Below are 23,573 nucleotides of genomic sequence, written 5' to 3' on the forward strand. Positions count from 1 at the left end.
GGCGCGGAGGGCGTTCATCCACTGCGTACGCCTCGGCTAGTGGTAGCTACGACTCCAAGCCATTCTGGTAGGCGTATCTTACGCATTTTACAGCCCACAACATGGAAGAGGAATGGTATGGCGATTAGTGACAAAGCCCAGCCAACGATAACGTTGGATGCCAAGCATGTTGTTTTAGAGAACCGAAACCGAAACTGGTTTGAATTCTATTCTTAGAAATCGTCCAATCACGGAGCACATTTCATGGACGTCACTGCATTAGTTGGTGCGGCCGCCGCAAACCTCGCATGGTAGCTTTTCTTCTTTCAGGCTTTATATATAAAACGAATACCGCCTTATCGCCCGGCTAAACGACGAAAAGTGGGTTTATTTGGGCCAGTCTACGCAATGCAATCATAAACAGGAGCTTGACAAATTCACTTCAGTGTTCCTCTACGTATCCTCGCTGATTCTTTCTGCAATCGCTGCAGGCTAGAGCGCTTCCCCCCGGGCCTCCTCGACGACTTGCAATTGTCCCGGCTGTCCGTTCACCGCAGCAACGTCTCCGAGATCCATACGGACGCCTTTGGAGGGCTCAGTGACTGTCTAGAAGCGCTCGACCTCTCCCTGAATGCCCTCGAAGAGGTCAGTGGACACTGAGAATGCATTGCGTGGTTGTGGTAGTGAGGGCTCCGTGCCCTGGTGTAGCTTAGTGACACAATTTGTGAGGATGAGCGCTATTGCAGTAGCGCTCCTACAATTCCGGTTTTCATGCACTATTGTAGGGAGGGATGGAATGCCGGTGCTTCCCCATACAAGAGGCACCCATTTGATCATAAACACCCGCGCAATGCTGCCAGCATCGTATAGCTTAATTGGTTTTACCGAAGTAAATGTTCGCTATTTCCTCTTAAAGACGATAGTCTTTCTTGCCGTACTTAAACACCAAAATTTCGGTATGTATGTATGTATGTATGTATGTATGTATGTATGTATGTATGTATGTATGTATGTATGTATGTATGTATGTATGTATGTATGTATGTATGTATGTATGTATGTATGTATGTATGTATGTATGTATGTATGTATGTATGCCCCTCGATTCAGCCTTTCGCCCAAAAGCTAAGACACTTAAACGACAAGTTTACCAAGACAAAACTTTTCCAAGCGACTAAATCTGTAAACACGCCTAATCATTGCCAACATTGTTCAGAAATAAAGAAAACATTAAGCATATTTGAGGAATGAGATTAAAACATCAGTGGTGTTTGCCGTCATATTTTAATTAAAAACACATGTCTGCTTCATTTTCGCGATAAGAAATGAAAAAGACGCGCATTAAAAATAAGGTTGTCCCGGAATTACAAGCGTGTAGGAGGGTTTGTAACAGGGCTAGTTGGTTCATTGCATGAAGTTGAACAGCGCAGGGACGGGACTGAGTGCAGAGGCGACCCGTGTGCAGAGGCGACCCGTGTTTGCCGCCTCTGCCCTCAGTCCCGTCTCCGCGCTGTTCAACATCATACAAAACGTGCTCGCGTGATCCTGGACCTCGTGACAGCCCTCCAAGTTCAACAGTCACAAAAGGTTCCAGTAGATGGCGCGAGTCGTGCAACCCGGAAAACTTGAATTGACTTGAGCGAACTTTCTTTGTGTTTATCGTGGGAGTGTCGAAAGGGGGCGAGGGAGAAGAGAGGCAGTTACGTGGCAGAGGAAGCATAAGGATATTGTCTTTCGACTACATATGCTCGGACAGCGGCGAAATTTTTCTCGGCATGGCTACCGCGACGCCCAACCATGGCGTCCACTTCGCCGGTTGTGTAGCGTCGCAGCCACGAAGTCACTTGCATTTTATGCTCCAGTAACTAAGCAACAAACAATGAACAAACGAAGTCCCCAACCCACCGTCAGTAAAATGCTGCCACAGCCACGGTGTTGTTCGGTCCGAACAAAGAGTTCCCTCTAGTCCGAACGATAGGAGCGTCCAAGACGGCAAGATTTTCCCACGGCAGCCGTTTTCATACGCAGTGAAAACACAATCGACGACAGATGGCACGACTTCAATGACTAAAACGCACTCGTCGATATTGAAACACGCTCATGGCACGCTAAATTTGGGTGATTTCTGATGCTACGCGCACCGTCCGCACGTAAACAATGCCGGTCACCTTTGACAGAGTCGGGAGAAGGGCGCGTTCCGTTCCCTACAGTGAACTCCTTCGCTTACTTCGGGATTGCGCGGAGCTGCACTGGAGCCATTCTCAAACCACGTAGCAAACACAATTCATTGGAAGAAGAGAACACCGAGAAAATCGGAGCCGCCCCGCGCCGCTTTTAGAGCGCGGAGTTTTAAACGAAGGCTGGGGCCAGGCGGAAGTTCTAAAATGAATAGCTGGGTTATCTACTTTACGCAACGGAGTGCATATACCAACTCGATTATAGATGCCGCTGCACGCGGATGTTCACACAAGCCGCGCTTTTTCAACGTGGGTGGCCTCAACTTGGCGCGCTGATAATGCCAAGCGTGCTCCGCGCAATTGGGCCGGTGTCAGTCGAGGTTTATTGGAGGCTCTACTATCACGACTTCGTTAACTCCAGCAGGTGTAAACTCTGGAGCGAAACATCTAGGGGCATCTGGCGCCCCTTATTTCTACCACTGTCGCTGCGTTTACGCGACATTATTCAATAGAAAAGTCAACTCGGAGATGCTGCCCTCCTCTATGCATCCTCCTTGCTGATTTCTATGACGTTTCGTAAGAGGTCAAAAAATATGGCGTCGCTTGACTGGGCTACTGAACGGCTTGCCGACCCTCCGACAGAATCAGTCGGCCCAGCCTTTAGTCGGCCGGCGGTCGGAGGGTCGTCGTAATTCGTTGGCTCTGTTGAAACTAAGCCACGGCACGTTTGTGCCAGGAAGAATGTGCCTTTAGCTTTTTAGTTTGTGGACTGCATCAATTTCTCGGTCCAAATCGCTCCACATAAACGCACACGCGACGCTTCGCTGACTGGTACGCTAGTAGAAAAAAAAAAATAAGGCCAATTGAAGGCGGGAGAGGATTCAGCGAAGTTAATATAGGTGCTAATGAATTAAAATCAACCGTAACTTTTATCGTACACCGTAAAACCAGGGTACAGAAAGCATTTTTTGCGCTCTGTGAACTAGCCCAGCGGTGAGTAGCACAACTACAAATCTGCGAACGCTTTTCCGTCTAAGGAACGCAGTCGCTAGACGTGAGATATTGTGGAAATTTGGGGACGCTTACTGCACGAGCGCTATACAAGAAATAGGCATCTCAGCTGCTTGAAATTCTAGAACTAAATGAAGATATAAACTGGCTATACACTATATACCTTTTATTTCGCCCTTGGCATCCCTGGTGTGTGGCTGAGGGATCTGGAGCACTAGATATGTTATTGTGCAAGTGGCAAGTTCGAATCACCGATAGTACACCCTTTTTTTTTTGTAAGTTGATTTCTTCGTTTTCGGCCGATGTTTTGTATACTGAATTCCCCATTTTCGCGCTGTAACTTTCATTGCTCCCCGAACGAGTAAGCAAAAGGAGCGCAGACTGACACTGAAACGCTAGTGAGTTCTCGTTGGTGTGCTGTTGCCATAAGCATCGACTGCTTGCGGGCCGTGGGCACAAGCCAGAATTAGCAGACCCTTAACCTGGTGCGACCATGCTTTTTACGATACGGGAACAATAGAGGCAAGCTCCAAAGATGGGCTAAAAGCGCATGGCATTTGAGCGTCTTCGCTGGCGCGGAGGGCGTTCATCCACTGCGTACGCCTCGGCTAGTGGTAGCTACGACTCCAAGCCATTCTGGTAGGCGTATCTTACGCATTTTACAGCCCACAACATGGAAGAGGAATGGTATGGCGATTAGTGACAAAGCCCAGCCAACGATAACGTTGGATGCCAAGCATGTTGTTTTAGAGAACCGAAACCGAAACTGGTTTGAATTCTATTCTTAGAAATCGTCCAATCACGGAGCACATTTCATGGACGTCACTGCATTAGTTGGTGCGGCCGCCGCAAACCTCGCATGGTAGCTTTTCTTCTTTCAGGCTTTATATATAAAACGAATACCGCCTTATCGCCCGGCTAAACGACGAAAAGTGGGTTTATTTGGGCCAGTCTACGCAATGCAATCATAAACAGGAGCTTGACAAATTCACTTCAGTGTTCCTCTACGTATCCTCGCTGATTCTTTCTGCAATCGCTGCAGGCTAGAGCGCTTCCCCCCGGGCCTCCTCGACGACTTGCAATTGTCCCGGCTGTCCGTTCACCGCAGCAACGTCTCCGAGATCCATACGGACGCCTTTGGAGGGCTCAGTGACTGTCTAGAAGCGCTCGACCTCTCCCTGAATGCCCTCGAAGAGGTCAGTGGACACTGAGAATGCATTGCGTGGTTGTGGTAGTGAGGGCTCCGTGCCCTGGTGTAGCTTAGTGACACAATTTGTGAGGATGAGCGCTATTGCAGTAGCGCTCCTACAATTCCGGTTTTCATGCACTATTGTAGGGAGGGATGGAATGCCGGTGCTTCCCCATACAAGAGGCACCCATTTGATCATAAACACCCGCGCAATGCTGCCAGCATCGTATAGCTTAATTGGTTTTACCGAAGTAAATGTTCGCTATTTCCTCTTAAAGACGATAGTCTTTCTTGCCGTACTTAAACACCAAAATTTCGGTATGTATGTATGTATGTATGTATGTATGTATGTATGTATGTATGTATGTATGTATGTATGTATGTATGTATGTATGTATGTATGTATGTATGTATGTATGTATGTATGTATGTATGTATGTATGTATGTATGTATGTATGTATGTATGTATGTATGTATGTATGTATGTATGTATGTATGTATGTATGCCCCTCGATTCAGCCTTTCGCCCAAAAGCTAAGACACTTAAACGACAAGTTTACCAAGACAAAACTTTTCCAAGCGACTAAATCTGTAAACACGCCTAATCATTGCCAACATTGTTCAGAAATAAAGAAAACATTAAGCATATTTGAGGAATGAGATTAAAACATCAGTGGTGTTTGCCGTCATATTTTAATTAAAAACACATGTCTGCTTCATTTTCGCGATAAGAAATGAAAAAGACGCGCATTAAAAATAAGGTTGTCCCGGAATTACAAGCGTGTAGGAGGGTTTGTAACAGGGCTAGTTGGTTCATTGCATGAAGTTGAACAGCGCAGGGACGGGACTGAGTGCAGAGGCGACCCGTGTGCAGAGGCGACCCGTGTTTGCCGCCTCTGCCCTCAGTCCCGTCTCCGCGCTGTTCAACATCATACAAAACGTGCTCGCGTGATCCTGGACCTCGTGACAGCCCTCCAAGTTCAACAGTCACAAAAGGTTCCAGTAGATGGCGCGAGTCGTGCAACCCGGAAAACTTGAATTGACTTGAGCGAACTTTCTTTGTGTTTATCGTGGGAGTGTCGAAAGGGGGCGAGGGAGAAGAGAGGCAGTTACGTGGCAGAGGAAGCATAAGGATATTGTCTTTCGACTACATATGCTCGGACAGCGGCGAAATTTTTCTTCTTCAAACACTATTTATAAAATTGCTGATTATGAGCTTTGAAGGCGAAAGCATAGCGAAACCATGCTTGCTTATTTTTCTTCGCTTTAGTTTCATCGCCTGTGGCGTGAAATCATTCACCAAGCTGGCTGGCGAATGGTAGCCAAAGCTTCTTTAGAGCCACGGCTCTGAAGGGATGGTTGCACCTGCTTCCCTTTCGTGCCATCACGTTCACTTTTGAAGAGGCACGCGTGTGCTGGTATACTGGTCATGTCCGTGTCTCCTCAAATAGTATGATCGTCATCGGCATCGTCATCGGTTTGTCATCATCGTCGCAATAATAATCCTCATGGTCGTCATCCCCATCACCTTCGTCGTCATCATCTCCGCCACGTCCTCATTATCATCGTCATTCTCCGTCATGAGGCTCATCCAGAATGGGTTCTCCACAGCAAGCACACTTATGATGTGCGAGGAAGCAAAAGAGAGTTACTAGTAAGGAAACCCTTTCCAGCGTTAGTTGATAATTATAGCGACAGTTTTTCCCGAAGAATATATGAGAGCTGGAAGGCAAGTCAGCACTTAATATTCGCATTATGTTCGTTGAATCTGCAGTCCTTTTCAGTCTTTGTTTGTCTGGCAGACCCAATCCTTTACCAGGCAGACGCATAGGGACAAAACTGATCAGAGGATAGAATGTACAGCCCCATCCACCAAACCCTTTCATTGCAGGTCCCGACCGGCTCGTTGCAGGCACTGCGGTCGCTGGTGCTCCTGAACCTCAGCTACAACCGGCTTCGCACTGTAAGCGCCGGGGCCTTCCGCGGCCTCGTGTCGCTGCTTCGGTTGTCGCTCCTGGGCAACCGAATCGCCACGCTGGACGCCATGGCATTCCAAGGGCTTGGCGAGAAAATCACCACTCTCAACCTGGGCGAGAATCTCCTGGAGCAGGTACAGCATACGCTCAGCACTTGCCTAGAATCTTTTGTAACACTGGCCGAGGTGAAGCAGTTTCGCGTGGACCTTAAAGGGCTGTGCTGCGCAACCGCGAGGAGCATTGGATTGGATTGGATTGTATTTGTATTGCATTGGATTAAATTGGATTGTTTTGTAATGGATTGGAAATCCAATCCAATTGGAGTACGGGTGTGCAGAGAATTGGGTCGGCACATTCCCCGGTCTGCGCATTCCAGAGGTGTGGCGTCATAGCCACGGCAGACGCACTCGCGCCAGCACGTGCCCTGCTGTGCGCCTCCGTTGCGCAGTAGCCAAGTCTGACGGTGCACCGGAGCCGCTTGATAGCCGTTTCGTGTGTCTCCTGGACAGCCGTGCTGCACATGCACGAGGAGCAGTGACTGGACTGCACTGGGGCTCTATTCTTGACTGCACAGATTCCCAGGCAATTCGCAATTTTTTTTTTTTTTGCGTAAGCACGGCGTAACCAATCAGTGACGTGATGCACCTATAGCTATGACGACATGCAGCGTAATTTGACGCTTCACTCACAAAGATCACAACCAAGGTATCAAATATTGCGCATAAAAGATATAAAAACACGGCATGTTGTATAAACATTAAGACCGTAGCTGAGGCTGGCAAGAGAAACAGTATTCTGCAGGTCAAAATTGGCGTCAACACCACAAGGCGATCGAGTAACGTTGATCCAAAAGCGAGCGAAAGGCGGATGTTTAGCTAAAGAACATCACACAATTTTTTACCGTATCTATTTATTTCTTTCAATGGCTTTTAGTAACATAGTTGGGCTCTGTGCTTCAATGCAATCTTCGTTGCGTTATCGTTATGGGTTAACACCTTCCCAGCCGCAACCACCGCCACGCTATCCTCTGCTGCCATGTTACACGTTTATGGCGTGATCACAGAAAAATACGGTCGCGACCATCGCTTCTATGACAGATAAGAGGAGCGAAGTGCTGCGCCTGATAACCGCGGAACTTACCGTTCTCGCCGATTCACTCATTCGTCAAGCTCAACTTCAATCAGCGCTGTAATGAACAAAAGAGTCACTTTTCTTTGTTATTTTTCTCTTGAGTTGGATCATGTAACCCAGCAGCTTACTAAGAGGAGTGTGAACAAATGTCATGCATTGGGTTCTCTTTGTCATGGAGAGGCTTGTATGCCATCTTATGTTGCGGTTATTCCAAACAATTTTGATTTTATCGCCAAACATAAAAACAAAATACTGCACGTTATTTGTATGCTCCGCCATCGCTGACTAGGAAACAGACCAAACAATTATTTCTTTCGGTAGGAAACATGCTTTCAACCGCGCGTCATGCAAAACTGCGACTGTTGCAAATTCGCGGACATTTCGCTGCGCCGAAGGTCGGGGAAATTTTTTGGCCTATTTCGCGGCAAAAGCAGCCGCCATTTTCAAGCTGTTACGTAGCATTACTTCACTTTTACGCAAGTTGAAGTTGCCAATGTGTGAGGTCATCGTTCCCTCCAACTGTTTAAATTACGTCATGTCTTCTCAGCCAATCACAGAGAGGGCGTGTATTACAAGCAGTATTTATTTTATTTTATTTAATTTCCTGCAGCGCCAAGATGGCATTATAGCAGGGGGAAATTGAACATGTGGTCATATACATGTGGCAGTTAGGCTACAACACATCGCTGAACATCGTCACAAATACAAAAATAAAAACAGAACGTCAAGTCTAACACATACTTAATAAAAAGCGCGTCAGTGGTACAATCAACTACAGCACTTGGCAACTTATTCCACAAACTAATGGTGTGAGGAAAGAACGAATCCTTGAAAACATTTGTACGGCAAGGTATTTCACGAATTTTCCAACTATGGTCACGCCGTCTAGATACGAAATGTGGGGTAAACAGAAAGATGTCAGGATCAATGCCAGTTTTTTTTAAATACTTACGATAAAGCAAATTAAGTTTGTCATGTTGCCTGCGTTCTTGTAGGGGTTCCCAGTTAAGCTGGTTTTTAAGTAATGTAACACTGGATCGGAAATTGTAATCACCCGTGGCAAAACGGGCGGCACGGTTCTGTACACGTTCTAACATTTCGCATAAGTACGCAAGTTGCGGGTCCCAAGCGGCGCACGCATACTCCATGATGGACCTTACGGGGGTGAAATAAAGAAGTTCTTTCAGTTTAGGAGGGGCAGCCCTGAAATTGCGCCGAAGAAAGTTAAGCGTTCGGGAGGAAGAAGAACAAACATGTTCAACCTGTCTTTTCCAGGAGAGGTTGGATGAGAAGTAAATGCCGAGGTACTTAAAATCTGTAACTGTGTTAAGGGGCACATTGTCAAGAACATATTTCGACGAAATGGGTTCACGACTGCGCGAAAAAGTAATGTGCTGACATTTCATTGCATTCAACGTCATTTTCCATTTTTTACACCAGCGCTGAATTGAATGTAGATCGTTTTGAAGATGGCATGTATCATTGAAACTAGTTATACGGTGATAAATGACACAGTCGTCAGCATACAGACGCACTTTGCAGTTAAGATCAGCTACAATGTCGTTGATAAAAACAAGAAAAAGCAGAGGCCCCAGGACAGACCCCTGCGGAACACCGGAAGAGAGACTCACTGCATCAGATTGGCACCCATGCAAAACAACGCGCTGCGTGCGATTTTCCAAATAAACCCTTATCCATTGCATTACATTGCAGTCTAAGCCAAGAAAAGATAGTTTGTGTAAAAGCAAGGCGTGAGGAACACAATCGAAGGCCTTCTTAAAATCTAAAAATACACAATCTATTTGTTCGTTTTGGTCAAATGAGGAGAAAATGTCATGACTAAATTCAACCAATTGAGTCGTACAGGAAAAGCCAGCCCGGAAACCATGTTGATAATTTGTAAAATAATTATTGCTTTCTAAATGTTTAATTACTGCACTATAAATTATGTGCTCAAGAATTTTTCCGCACACGCTTGTAAGAGAAATGGGCCTATAATTTTCGGGGTTGCTTTTGGAGCCGCTTTTGTGAATGGGGACCACATTAGCGGTTTTCCAGTCACAAGGCAGTTCACCAGTAGCGAGCGTTATGGTGAACAAGGTAACCAGAAAGTGGGCAATGATTTCAGAACAAGCATGCAAAACATAATTCGGTATGCCATCCGGTTCACCAGCTGAATTAACTTTAACATTTTTAAGCAGATTGAGGACACCATTATAAGTGATAGTTATGGGGCTCATAGGTTGGTCTATCGTTTCAGGCACAGGAGGGAGGTTTCCTGAATAGGGAGGTGCAAAGACTGATTTGAAATAATGATTAAGACAAGTAGCTTTTTCAGAGTCGTCCGTAAGTATTTCACCATCAACTTGGAGGCTGGGTACCCCTGTAGGTTCCTTGCCCTGGGATTTAACAAATTTCCACATTTCCTTGGGGTTTTCTTTAAGCTTCGTTCCAAGAGAACAAAAATACTTCTTTTCCGCCGCGGTGGCTCAGTGGCTAAGGCGTTGCGCTGCTGAGCACGAGGTCGCGGGTTCGATTCCCGGCCGCGGCGGCCGCTTTTCTGATGGAGGCGAAAAGCAAAAACGCCCGTGTGTACGAGATTTCGGCGCACGTTAAAGATCCCCAGGTGGTCAAAATTAATCCGGAGCCCTCCACTACGGCGCGCCTCATCGCCTGCGTTGCGTCGGCGCGTTAAACCCCCACAATCAATCAATCAACAAAAATACTTCTCCTTGGAGTCTTTGTTACGACTCTTTATATCGTTGCCAAGCTTCCTAATAGCATCTAAAATGCTTAGGTTTTTACTTTTCCTGTACGCGTTCAGGAGACGACGTTTTTTCTTTATTAGCAGCAAAGTATCTCGAGTCATCCATGGCTTATCAGCCCGTTTTTTACGGGAGATAACTTTACTAGGGACATATTTTTCTACTAAGTGTTCCAATTTAATTTTCAGTGTGTCCCATAATGAATTGCAAGTAAGTGAGTGGCTCATTTCATTAAATTCTGGAAGGAAAGACTGAAGTTCTTCCGATAAAGCTGCGTAATCACCTCTGTTATAGAAAAATACCTTTCTCGGATTGGTGTGCACGCTTTTGCAGTTAAGCGGGGACAGATAGGCATGAACGCTGTCATGGTCGCTGATGCCTGGGATGATATTAACATCTTTGATAAGTGATTGTCTGTTTGCAAATAGTAAATCTAAAACAGAAGCTTGCTCTTTACCTTTTCTAGTGGGTTCGTTTACAAACTGGAAAAGGTCATTGGCCAGAACCAGTTCGTGAAAGCTTAACCGATTTCTGATTCTGAAGACCGATTTCTGATTTAACCATAGCACTTGCGGCATATTGAAATCGCCTCCTAGTATGTAATCGTTTTTTAGAGTAGACAGGAAGTCCGATAAGGACCGAAAAACATCCGGGTTGGTGCATGTAGGAGGACGATAAAAGGAACCAATTGTTATTACCTGACCATTATTTTTTAGATGAATATTACACCATATCGATTCCGCGTGTGTGAACGATACTGTCAGTGGACTGGATTGCAGGCTGGAGTCAACGAGCACAAAAACGCCCCCTCCCTTCGTGTCCCTATCACTGCGGTATACTTCAAAGCCAGGCGGGAAAACTTCTGAATCACGAATGGAACTATGAAGCCAAGACTCTGTGTCAATGATAATGTGAGCTGTTGCAACAAGCATTGCAAATTCGTCGATTTTATTTTTAATGCTTCGGCAATTTACGTTCAGAATGACGAGGTCGGACGTTAGTGACACTCAGCGTGCGCGGCGTGAATCGTTCCGAGCAGGTGCCCGTTTCCACTTCTGCTGTCTTTTTGGTTCAACCACAAAATCCAAATTATTATCATAGATGAAGGATTTTTCGTTCACAATAAGCTTATTGTGTCCTAGTTTATTGTGTCTTAGTATTGCTGTTGAATAGCAAAGACAGACCTACGTTGTCATGTCCGGTGCATTTAGAATAGCATTTCATTGCCGGCCAAGAATTATGCGCTTTCAGTAAAAAGAAATAATGCAAACTTTACAACTGGTGGCCGTTAAAGTCATTAAAACGTCGAAATGACGAAGGCATACAATACCGCTTTGTCAACCGGAAGCACGCGACCAAAATTGAAAGCCAATGAGAAAGAATTTCCGGCATATTCCCTGTTTCCCTGGTAATTTGTGCAGTCGAGAATGGGGTCCCTGGACTGAACTGTATTGGATTGGGTCGGATTGGATCCGATTGGAAATCGTTTTAGCAGCAGTAAGCATGATAATCAGCTAATCCTAGACACCCAGGAAACCTCAGATTAACCTGCTGAAGCTTTGCTCACGCTACGTATATCCTGGCATAGCCGAGCTAAGCCACTGTTAATTTTCTCCCCGTACCTTCATTTCCTTTGAACACCTCAGAAATCAAAGATTTTTCGCACTCGCATTAGGCCTCAAGAATAACGCTGACTTCAAATGTGATTGCACTTGCCAATTTTCTAAATAACTAGAAATTACTGATGAAGATTTAAGTTCTTGGTTTTCTCGGTGCCTATCTATTGAATTGAATTGAATTCAAGTTTATTTTCTGTATAGAGAAAAAACTGAGGGATGGCAAAAGGCGGCTAGGCTGACAGAGGCCTTCCCTCCGAGCACACTTGACACGCAGGTACACTTTAATACAAACAAAACAAAACTTGGCAATTATTTCGCAAAGCAGAACATGTCAAGAAAATGTTTTACAAGGAAATTGATTTAAATACAGACCCACCCTTAACAAAATGAAAAGACACCACCGTGTATTGAAAATAAAGGCACATATCTCAACTTAATTTTAATTATTAAGTCATGTTAGCATAAGTACAGGATAACAATGGCAAACACCATAACACCAGTGGCAAACACCATAAGAACAGGACAGTCGTACTTGCGAAGAAAGAAACTTGTCGGCCCATATTAAGTAAATACAAGGCACAGAAACAAATTAGGTACACTGAACATTACTTTCCATTATTATAATTTCAAATGTGTTACTCGATATCTTCTTTCTAAAATCTACTTGCATTCCTACTATATTTAAAAGAAAGAGAATTTGGTATGCTAAATATTGTCGGCCGTAATTGGTTCTTGTCTTTAGCAGCCTAAGCTGTTCCCCGCGAAAACTATATAAAGATATTTCAGATATGTTATCAGTGATGTAGGGTTTATTTTTGTATAGTTATTGCAAATGCCTAAAATAAAAAAGCTGCAGATACATGGCCACCCTTGTTCTTTCAATTTTTTTCAACTCTGAGTCAAATCCTATGGATTGGAACAATATATTCCGTGTACCACTACTCATGCCACACTACAAAATAAATTCTCAAACGTCCTTTAAAGCAACGGAAATGTTTCGGTAGTAGTAGTCACTCTAGGGAAATGTAGAAAAATGGCCGTTTTATTATTTTTTTTCGATAGTTTGCTGTGTAGATAGTTTACTGTGTAGAGGTGATCCGACTACGGTTCAATGTACTGGAACGTGTTGTTCTTAAAAATTAAATCTAAGAGGCTGTGGTGATATGGCCCAAGAAGCGGGCGTTCGTAGTCGGGTGGTCGGCCTGACTCAGACCACGGTAAGTCCAGAGGAAATGGTTCAACCAAAGCATTGGTGGTAATAAAGCTAGTTCAACTGGCGGTCCTCTTCGCGTTGCGTGCCCGCAGGTTCCATCGGAGTCGCTGAAGGGGTTAAGAGCGCTTGAGCGGCTGCTGCTGCACGAGAACCAAATAAACGAGCTGCTCCCCGACCAGTTCCCGTTCGAACGTCAGGCGCTCGACACCCTCAGCCTTGCCAACAACCGCATCCGGACGCTGCCAGGGGCCGCCTTCGCCCGCCTCGCGGCGCTACGCTCACTGGACCTGGAGCGCAATGGCCTGTTCGAAATCCACCCGGCTGCCTTCCAAGGGGTCCACGGTCTGTGTCACGGCTAGCTCCAAAACGCTGATACCCCGGGTATTGCGGCGGAGTGAGTGAGTGGGGGAGCCACCTTCTGAGCAAGAAACTTCAAATCTTAATGTCGGAAAACTTCCCTAGAGATCCGAAGGATGAAATAAGTGTAAAATGCATTGATAGGTGTTTAAGATTGCGTGGTCGCCTCATCTTGTTCACAAACATGAGGCTCGTCCCGGTGCGTACGCCTTGTTTTGGCATCTAAAGCCCGCCGCACAGCGCTTCACGCATGCCCCTCGCCCACTGTGCCAACCGCACTTTGTATAATAACCGTTTCAGTCGCCATGTGTGCTCGATATTGCAGCGGCCCTGGCTGCCTGTCATTCCTTTCGTTGTCAATTTAATCGCCGTCATCCTCATCCCACCCCCTTTTGTAGCCTCCCCGGAGACGGGCTCACTGCAGGCTCCATTTGACAACGCGCACAAGTGGCGACGAGGCTCGACCAGAAGCCGTTCGAAGAGCGCGCCGCTCGGAGAAAGGGGCAAGCCGCGCTTCGACTTGACGGCTTCATGGCAATTATGCTGCGCGAACGCAGAGCCGCCGAAGTCAATGCAGCGCTAGCTTGGTTGACGTCACCGTTCTCCGCACGCGCTCTGTTGCTGTCCTCTTCTGTCGCTCTTTGTACGCTGATCGACGGCGGAAATTCTAGGCCAAAATGGCACATATATTGCTCACGCAGTAATAAAATATTTAATGCTTTAGAACGCTTAACGGGGTGAGCACATGAAAAAAATTACATTGTAAGTAGCAGCAGAAAAATGTAACAGTCGTGTTCTGTCTTAACAGAAAGAAACAAGTGAAACGTCAAACGAAAAAAAAATGAGGGCAATAAATGGGCAATGGAAAGCCCGCAGGAAATATGCTTCGCATGGATTCATTTTAATGTACCAGCCACCTAATGTGTAAGCATTCTTTGAGGAGTAAACAAAAAGAACAGCGTGATTCCTTACATCGGCAAAGAAAATAGCAGAATTGGCGGAAGTTAACGCATTTAATCGCCATATTATCGCTTAACTACGTCTTTGTAAGAAAAAGTCTCAGAAGAAAGAGCACTGTAACTACAAAAAGCGAAAGGTCGCCGAATTTTGCGATTTATAGAGAAATATGGCATTAGATATTTCCAGCCATCTCTGATTGATGACCATTTTCAGTCGGAGGAGACTCAAACAACAAAACAACGAAGATTATGAATTTGCAAATACTTAATATATATACCCTGCAAATACCCTGACGCAAGTACCTTCGCATGATAAAATAGCAATAAAACAAACACAAAATCAAAATAAAAAAATTGGCCGCGTATCTGCTCCTTTCGTTGCAAATGCCGTCAAAAGACGCTTTTGCGAAGTAAATGCCGCCCTTCGTTTTCCCGCTCACCTCTCATGTTGTTCCTCTTGCGTCGCGCTCCTCCCAATGTAAAGACGCCAAACGTTTGCTTAAATCATTTTAAATTTCCCGCGTTCTACTGCTCCAAACCGGGTGTCTCGATGCGAACGGTGCCGTACGGCGAAGACGCCCGTTAATCGAGGCGCCCTACTTCAACGTTTATAGAACCGCGCTTCCCTACTCCACGTGCGTTGCAAGCAGAACGTGGAACCTATCTAGTGGAACCTTGCGTAACTGTTGCCGGTTGATTTCTTAAAATGGCGCCAGAAGCTATAGTGGCGCGGGCGACAGCAGGCGACGGCGGAGTGAATTCTTTTTCTGCAGTTGATGAAGTATTTAATTTCACAAAAGTCAAGCATGTTTGATTTTTTTTATAAAGGAACACTGCAAATATCACTTCTGTATTGATTTGTTGTCTCATATTTGCGTAATGTCTTGTTCTTCTTCAACAATGTTGACAAGTATGAACCTTACACCGGACATAGACGGGTAGATTTAGCTGTGACTATATAAGACTATTGCGCAAGCATTGTTTTGCTTTGGCCGGGTGGCTGAATTGAGTCACAGACAGACAGACGGACAGACAGACAGACCAAAATTTCTGGGTTTAAGTAGCCCAAGAAAGACTATCGTCTTTGAAAGTAAATTACAATTTAAAATGTATGAACAACATCAGAAAGGTGTATCAAATTAAGCGTCCTCTTTCGATTTACTACACAAAGCAACAAAAAAAAATCTGCAGGAAGTTCAGAGAATTGGTTACTAATGTAGAACATTGTTATGCAGCTTGTCTTGAGCGTGAGTTCGTTAGAGCCTTTTTTTGTTTTTCTAAATCCTGTCCGACAAATTATCTCCATTTACGCTATTATAACGCTTACAGGTGGAATTTCCGCGAAATCAGAATTATCGTAGAAGTGCAGGCCGTTACACTGTTCGGCAATTTCCGTAATATTTTTACGTTTTTCTTATTTTTCTAGTGTTTCAAAATTTAGTTCGACCGATTCTCTTCATTTACGCTATAATAACGATTACATGTGGAACGTTCGCGAAATCCGCATTATTGTGTAAGTGCAGTGCGTTATACCGGTTCGCCATTTCCCGTAATACTTATTTATTTTTTTATTTTTTAGTGTTCGAAAATTTTGTTCGTCCAATTCTTTGCATTCACGCTATAATAATGATTACAAGTGGAACTTTCACGAAATCCCCATTATTGTTTAAATGCAGGGCGTAACACGGTTCGCTAATTTCCGTCATTTTTTTAATACTTTTGTTGTCTTTGTAGTTTTTCGAAATTTCGTTGACCAATTATCTCCATTTCAGCTAGTATGACGATTGCAGGTGGAACTTTCGCGAAATCGGCAGTGAAGTGTAAATGCAGGGTGTTTTACTGTTGGCCATTTTCCGTAATTTTTATATATATTTTTAATTTTTAGTATTTACAAATTACGTTCCGCAAATTATCTCCATTGACGTTTTATAACGATTACTGGTGGGGCTTTTGCGAATTCGGCATTACTGTGGAAATTCAGGGGTTACACGGTTCACCGTTTCGTGTATTTTTTTTTATCTTTTATATCTTTGGTTTTTGAAACTTTCTTTCCACAAATTATGGCCCTTTACAATATTATACAAGCTTAAAGGGACATAAGGTTGTTTTGCTCTAGTTTATCAGCTCGTACCATCGACAGCGCTTTGAGGCGCGAGGAAAGGATATAGCACCAGGCGTTATACCCTTCTCCACACTATTTAGGGCACCTTTAAATTGCAAAGCTCTCTAATACCGACAATAAGCTTGGAATGCCGACAATCGGATTTGTACCGGCAGTTATTGCGAAACCAACAACCAGTGTTGGGGTCTTGCGGCGGCTTTCAGTTGAGCGATGTTTCGTAGGAATAAGGAAATGCTCATTTCCATGATTAAAACACCGCAATTGGGACAGGACTCGCCCTTACCGACTCGCTCAGCCTCGCACTCTTGTCATTTCCCGTTGAGTGTCATTGCATTGGCTATATTTCAAGCGCTGATATTTGATACTGCCAGATATCTCCAGTACTGATATGAGGCGAAGAGCATGTCGCCGGGTGTTATGTAGGTGCTGTTATGTCTTTGGCCGTTTTGTCGTCGCTGTCTTGCAAGAACCAAACATCCGAAGCGCGTCTACACAGTATTTCGCCGGCTCTCCTCGTGGCTGCTCACTACTGCGCAATCTGTCACTTTTCTCATGTGTACTTGCTTGTGTGCGCAGCGACCTTGCAGACGCTGAAATTAGGCCGCAACAATCTCGGGGGAGTCCCTAGCGAGGCGCTGCAGAACTGCACCTCTATGTACGAGCTCAATCTCCGAGGGAACAACATCTCGGCAGTGCCCGGCGACGCCTTCGCAGGTTTCAGTGCGTCGCTCAGGTTCCTATACCTGCAAGAGAACCGGTAAGCAAGCCCAACATTTCAAGAGGCGTCACATGCGCGCTCGTTGAAGCCGCTTGTATGTGGTCAGTACGAGTGAGCGTGCTGGGTGATTCCCAGAGAACTTTCACCATAGCTGCTTGACTTGTCTTGAACGAAATTCTCGGGTTGTATAGATTTAATAGCGGCATCCTGGCAACAATCTAGTGGGCGGGAAACGAGATAATGCGGAAAGATTGCCGTAAATACAGTTTCTAGGAAGAATATATAGTAATTCGTATTCTATGCGTGCCCAGCTTATTCTTAGACCTTGAGGAGCTGTTCCTTTACCACCGCTAAGATCCGTACGCTGATGGTCGCTCGTATTCACTTCCCCAAAACCGTGCTGAGCAGTTCCAAGGCAGTCCAGAACTGTTCTCGTAAAATACGGAGCTCCTGTGGGGCGGTTATGGGCTGTTCCAAACGATAAATAATAGACCCTGGGCCTTTCCCTCCGTGCGCTTCCGCACAATTTATTTTATTTTCAATACTGTGAGCCCTTCCGGGCTGTTACAGGGTGGGAATACAATGCAAAGTTCACACCAACAATGCATTCAAATTTTGCACAAAAGCGTCAACCGTATTGTTGATAGGAAATACACATGGGTTTAAGTTGTTCCACTCAACAATTGTTTTGACAATGAAGAAGTGTTTAAAGACATCCACTCTAGGCACGTAAGACATAATGGCATAAGCATGACTGGTTTGCGGCGTGGTGGTGCCCAAAAATCCAGAAAAAAAAGGAAGAACTGGACCCACGTTTGAAGATGCCGTGGCTTCGAGGCGGCACACGAGGCCCAGGATACGTTCTCGCTATGTGATGCCGGAGGCTTCGACCTCGAACTCCGCCTGTCAAGTGCGTGCTCTGGCCACACCGTCGTCCATTAGCGCCGCCACCTCAGCCAGACATCAACTCTGTTTCCATGATCCTTTTTACTGTACCGCCCTGAAAGAGCTTTACAACTAGGTCACGCCAAATGCGGAGATTTCTCGCGGACACGAAACACTACAGTAAATGATGTTAGGTTCTTTCTGGTGTTGTTGAAGATGATCTGCGTTCGTGCCTGATGGTGACGGCACTGATGACACGACGACGATGGTTGATGGAGGGTTTTTCAAAAACTGTATATTTACACGGAAGACATATACAGGATATTTACAGACTGAAGTAGACAGAGTAAGAAATAAAATGAGAGTCTTAAGTCAGCTACAACTTTGTGCACGCGGCACCCCCGTCAGCGACGGACCCTGACCTAAGACTACCCAAGTGGTGAGATCCTCCCTGGCCTGACCTGGCTAGCCCGGCAATACGCCGGCCGTGCATAGCACATTAAACCTTGAGGATTCTACCCCGAGACCTCGTGTCTCGTGCATTTAATGGGTTACTTAGGCCCCACCCCCGATACACAGACCAATCGGTATCTCCTGGGCACCTGATAGGATGGATTAGTAAATCCGGGCCTAAATCACGGTGGGCGACGCCCCTCGTAACCCTGAAAGGCTGGTCACTCTCTCCCCCCAGAAAAAAAAGGATGAGATCAAAACCGAACCAAACAAATACAACAAACACTCAAACACCCGAGAAAACGTGCAAGCGCCCGGGGCAAGCTTCTACACACGCGGCCTGTGCCACCCCTTCCCACGATTCTCGTCCAATGCCGGACAGCCACCTAAGCCAGCTGAAACCCATAAACATCCGTCTTAACGACCCGGCGCGTCCCCAAGATTCTCCGCCGTTGACAGGCGATGCCCCGTTAATTGGACCGTCGGGCAGAAACAGCGCGTAGGGACAAAAGGACACGGCGGCCGGCTCAGGCGTCGCCTCTGCCGCGCCCATCCCAGGCCGCAACGCGCGCACTAGCCAACAAAAGGAAAGCTACCGCCATAAATCGGCCACTGTCTAACCACAGTTGACAGCTAGCTCCACGCTCCCCGTCTCCAGCCGCTCGACGGACCAAATGGTTTTACAACCGTCCCTCTGGCTAAACGCGCGCGCAGGCGGCCCCAGAAGCATACGACCCACGCTTTCCGACGCTCGTACTGTGCTTTGCAACACACTGTTCAAAACAACGTCGCAGCCAAGCTGAGGCTCAAGCCAATTCGTCTCCGCGCAGTCGGCATGATCCAAAGGCCGTTAGCTCTTAGCAAGCTGGCTGCCATAGAGCCCTTCAGGGAACCGCCGCTTCCCACGCGTTCGACTTTGCAGCGTCGCTGACGCCTGGAACCCTTACAACTACCTCCGAGCACCTGCGCGCCATTGCGCTTCAGACTCTCCTCGGACCACCTGGACGATAATTTCACTGCATGCCTCGCAGGAATTCACAGAAAAGGTGCGGGTCACGCGGAGCCTATCTAAGCTGTTTGCGCTTATAAGGATAACTTGGCGCCCGGCATTCGAAGACACGACCAATTACTGCATGCAGGTTATAAACCCAGACTTTGCGCACTGCGTAGCCGTCGTAGAAGTCACGCCTGACATATTTACCACTTAACAAGATGATATGGGTGTGATCGTTCATGATCGCGACAAGAATACTCCGGGTAGAGGTCTCAGACAACACCGCTCTAGTTAATGACGTTATGTGCTATCTTATATTTATTAATTATCGTATTATTAATATGTATTTATTTACTATCTTATATATCCTAGATGAATCGGGAGCCTTTTAGATGCCCTCTTCAGGAGTTCTTGCTCAACAAACTCTGGATACCGCCCAAGTAAACGAGCGTCTGCGTGACTTGGGAAATAGCTTTTATATTAGGCCTAACGTTATGATGACCGACAAAGGTGCACGCATATGCGCTTGAGTTGTCTCTTCACGAGTATTTTCTTGTGAATGTTTGTTTCTATAATTTTTTTACATATTTCACCCAAATCTTATCTTAACGCGTCAACCCTTCGCAGGGTGCAGTACATCGAGGCCGGCGCCTTCGATGGGATGGGCTCGCTCCAGTGGCTGTACCTGCATTCGAACAAGATAGCCACAATCAACTACAACGTGCTCAAGCCTTTGCTGAGTTCACTGTCAATACTTGATGTTCATGGTAAGGACGCTGTGACGCTCCTCCCTACCAACTTCCGTCTCAGCCCAGCAATTTGTGCTGGGACTGTGCAGATCCATGCAGCTTCCGGCAATGCTTAAACTGCCGCCTGTAAACGATAGGAGCGGACGCGGAAAATACGTCGTGTCCCTTCCTAGGTATAAATCAGCGCCTTCATCGCCAACTTTCGTCAACCGGGAGCAGATGACTCGCCTCTTACGGGACACTGTCGACACGTGCTTCCTCAAGTTTGAAGGGCGCAGCACGGGATTAACTAAATGGTCATACTGTGCGATTTATTTGCCCCTAATGCGGTTCTCTCGGGTGTGCGTCACTGAATCATGTGCCGTTCGACTTATGCCGCGACGGTGATGACCTGGTTTATTCGCCTTCAGCAATCCTACGCGTCTGGGTGAAAACGGCTGCTTTTGTAATACGGCACCCAGCCTATAATGACAACAGGAATACCCCAGAAACATAACAGGAATTTCTGTCGTACGACAAAAAACTGTGTTGTGACAACGGAAACCCTTTTGTAACGACAAAGCCATCTGTTGTTACGACACACATTTATGTCGTAACGACAAACAAACTTTCCTGTAGTCGCGGCAGGATTGCCTGTCGCTACGACAACTATCATACTGCCGTTGACATAGCCAGCTGCCAGAATCACGACACAAGATTAGGACGACACGAAAGTACCACACGCAAAAATACGACAAACTACAGGGATTTTTGTTGTCGTCATTTTAGACTGGGCATTTATTGCACAGTACATATTTGTCGCGTCAACTGCTGTAGGAGGTTAAGAGGGATGCTAGACTGGGAGCAAAACTCAGCGATGAGTACTGATTTTGCATGTTTGCATTGTGACACGCTGTAAGGGAGGGTGCGTGCGTGCGTGCGTCCGTGCGTGAGTGCGTGCGTTTGTTCGTTCGTTCGTTCGTTCGTTGGTTCGTTCGTTCGTTCGTTCGTTCGTTCGTTCGTTCGTTCGTTCGTTCGTTCGTTCGTTCGTTCGTTCGTTCGTTCGTTTGTTTGTTCGTGGATTAGTTTGTTCCTTCGTTGGTTAGTTCGTGCGAACACAACCCACCCGGTCAGCATGTTCTCCGCATATTTTTTAGAGAGGTATTTACCTTGATTTATTTTCTATTCTCACACAGACAACCCGTTCCACTGCGACTGCGAGCTTAGCTGGCTGCGTCAACTACTTCTAGACAAGCGCAACATCGTGGTGGAGCATCCCCGAGAGACGCGCTGCGCCTCGCCCGAGGAGCACGCCAGCGCAGCACTCGTCCACCTTCCCGACATGCAGTGCGACGCACCGTCCCCGCTCGATCCTGGCGGCTGGCTGCCGCTGATCCTGCTTAGGGCTGCGCTGGCCGCGTACGAGCTGGGATCCTTCGGCCTGTCCGTGTACGTCAATTGATGCCTTCGCTACCATCGGCTTCTTCGGCGTTCGCTCCGAGGCCAGAAGACATAGACGAAAGTGATGACACTGTGGTGACGTTTCAGGAAACCCCTATGGTGATATGCTTGGCTAACAAAAGTAGTGGTATGACCGAAAACAGCTCGTCCTGGATAACAGAAAAGTTTGGAGAAGCCCTATCATCACTGTTTTTAAAGTTGCTGCGCCATGTTCGTGGGGGTGTGGAATCCAGTATACCATTGGTTCTCAACACACCTCTGATGCTCCTGCACCTCCCGCTGCTGCTTCTTATCAGATAGCAGCCTGTTTCGCAACGGCGCTGGGCGAACTATGATAGGCAGACACAGAAGTAACTGGCAGATGCCCCGACGTATGTGGCAGCGCGCCAGAAATCAGCCGCCATCCTGAACGCGCCGCGAACAGACCGGTGGGACAGAGTTACAAAGGGCGTCACTTCGATCCACACTCTTTCCAAAGGTGGAAAAATACTCGGGCACTCTGTAATGTTACTTCCGCATAGAGTTTCATGATCTCCTCATGCCACCTCGATATTGAAGCCGCGCATGATACACCCAGCACCTTAGACTCCCCATGTGAGTGGCTAGACATCCCTCATCATCGGCTTCGCGAGATAACCTCTTCAGGCAATGATTGCGTGTGATTCTACATGCCCCACTGGGGAGATTCGCGGCGCGTATTTCTGAAGCCTTTCAAACAAGATTGGGCGCCATCGAAGGACGATTATGGCAGTGGTTCAAACAATCGGAACGCCTTCTCAGCGGCCGATGTTGGCAGCAGCCAAGGTGTTCCTAGGCAACGCATTCTGTCGAAGTGCGAAGCCTCGCATTCAACCTAATAGGAGAAAAGGATGCCGCCCGAGAAAAATTCGTCCGTCAGCGTTGGTGAGGTAAAGGTTGTTGACGTTGGTGCACCGGCTGAGAGCAACGTACACACCCTCCTCTTCGCAGCTTTGTCTTCTTCTCCTTCTTCTACTTCAGCGGTTCCCCTACAGGAAGATGACGACGGTGGTTGAACACGGAGCTATCTCGTGATGGATTCTTTGGTTGGCCAATCCCGAGGGCTGCCACAATCATCATCAGAGGCGCTGCGGACGGGGCACGAACACGGAACATCCCCCCGAGCAAGAGATTCTTCGCATCTAAAAACTTTCACAAGTGGCAATAAAGCTCTGTAATGAGGCACAGCGCTATTATAAAGAGATATTTATTCAAGGCCAATGATTATATGTAGGCCCAACCCATATCCGCCACACATGCGTGAGAACATACATCTACCGCTTCCACCAAACAGTTACATACAAGCTGCTTCTCATCTTCGTTTGAGCCATAATGCCAGTGCCTGTGTTGTTCCGCCCTCCCCTACAGCAAAACAAGTAGGTCTTCATGGACTAGGCACTCCAGTGACAATTCATGATAATTCAATCGAACAAAACGAATGCCAATCCCCAACTGTCTGGAAATGCATTAAGCCTTCTGTGGAGTACACGAAGTTCACGTCCTCATTTACAGTCACTGGCCGTTGTTACTGCTAGTTCGGAGCCTGTCGCATCGTTGCCCGATGAATTCGCAAGCAAGTCATCCTTGTCAGCAACAATATACAGCTCCTTCCGCCTTGACACGAGTGCGTCGATGCGCCGTCGCTGCAGCAGACGGCACAGGAAGCAGCAGACGGCACAGGAAACCGCTTCCCCGGCGTCGCTCGAGATTTATCTTGGGTTTGCACCACGCCACCCCGTTGACTCTCTCGGTACGCGGTGGTGCAACCAAAAATTACCCCGCGACGGTGCACCCCGGTTTATTGAGGACAAACTGTG

The 23,573-nt window shown here is 46.7% G+C and overlaps 1 protein-coding gene across 1 annotated transcript; it reads left to right on the forward strand.

Moving 5' to 3' along the window:
- The first annotated feature begins 101 nt into the window (after positions 1–101).
- Positions 102–23,133, forward strand: LOC144168396 (uncharacterized). Its single transcript, XM_077697394.1, has 10 exons — positions 102–115; positions 471–624; positions 1,445–1,518; positions 4,165–4,363; positions 6,249–6,467; positions 13,154–13,403; positions 17,076–17,256; positions 20,177–20,316; positions 21,474–21,726; positions 22,738–23,133. The coding sequence occupies exons 1-10, from the start codon at positions 102–104 to the stop codon at positions 22,757–22,759; spliced, it is 1,506 nt and encodes a 501-aa protein (XP_077553520.1). The 3' UTR covers positions 22,760–23,133.
- Positions 23,134–23,573: the final 440 nt, after the last annotated feature.

Source organism: Haemaphysalis longicornis, unplaced genomic scaffold (assembly GCF_048455015.1).
Source record: "Haemaphysalis longicornis isolate Haplotype H1 unplaced genomic scaffold, Haemaphysalis longicornis Haplotype H1 scaffold_2, whole genome shotgun sequence".
Lineage (NCBI taxonomy): Eukaryota > Metazoa > Arthropoda > Arachnida > Ixodida > Ixodidae > Haemaphysalis > Haemaphysalis longicornis.

Excerpts from the sequence above, each read along its gene's own strand:
- LOC144168396 (XM_077697394.1), top strand. Across the intron at positions 1,519-4,164 it reads ATCATACAAAACGTGCTCGC|TGTTCCTCTACGTATCCTCG; the intron begins GTGATCCTGGAC and ends AATTCACTTCAG. Across the intron at positions 21,727-22,737 it reads GGATCCTTCGGCCTGTCCGT|CGGTTCCCCTACAGGAAGAT; the intron begins GTACGTCAATTG and ends CTTCTACTTCAG.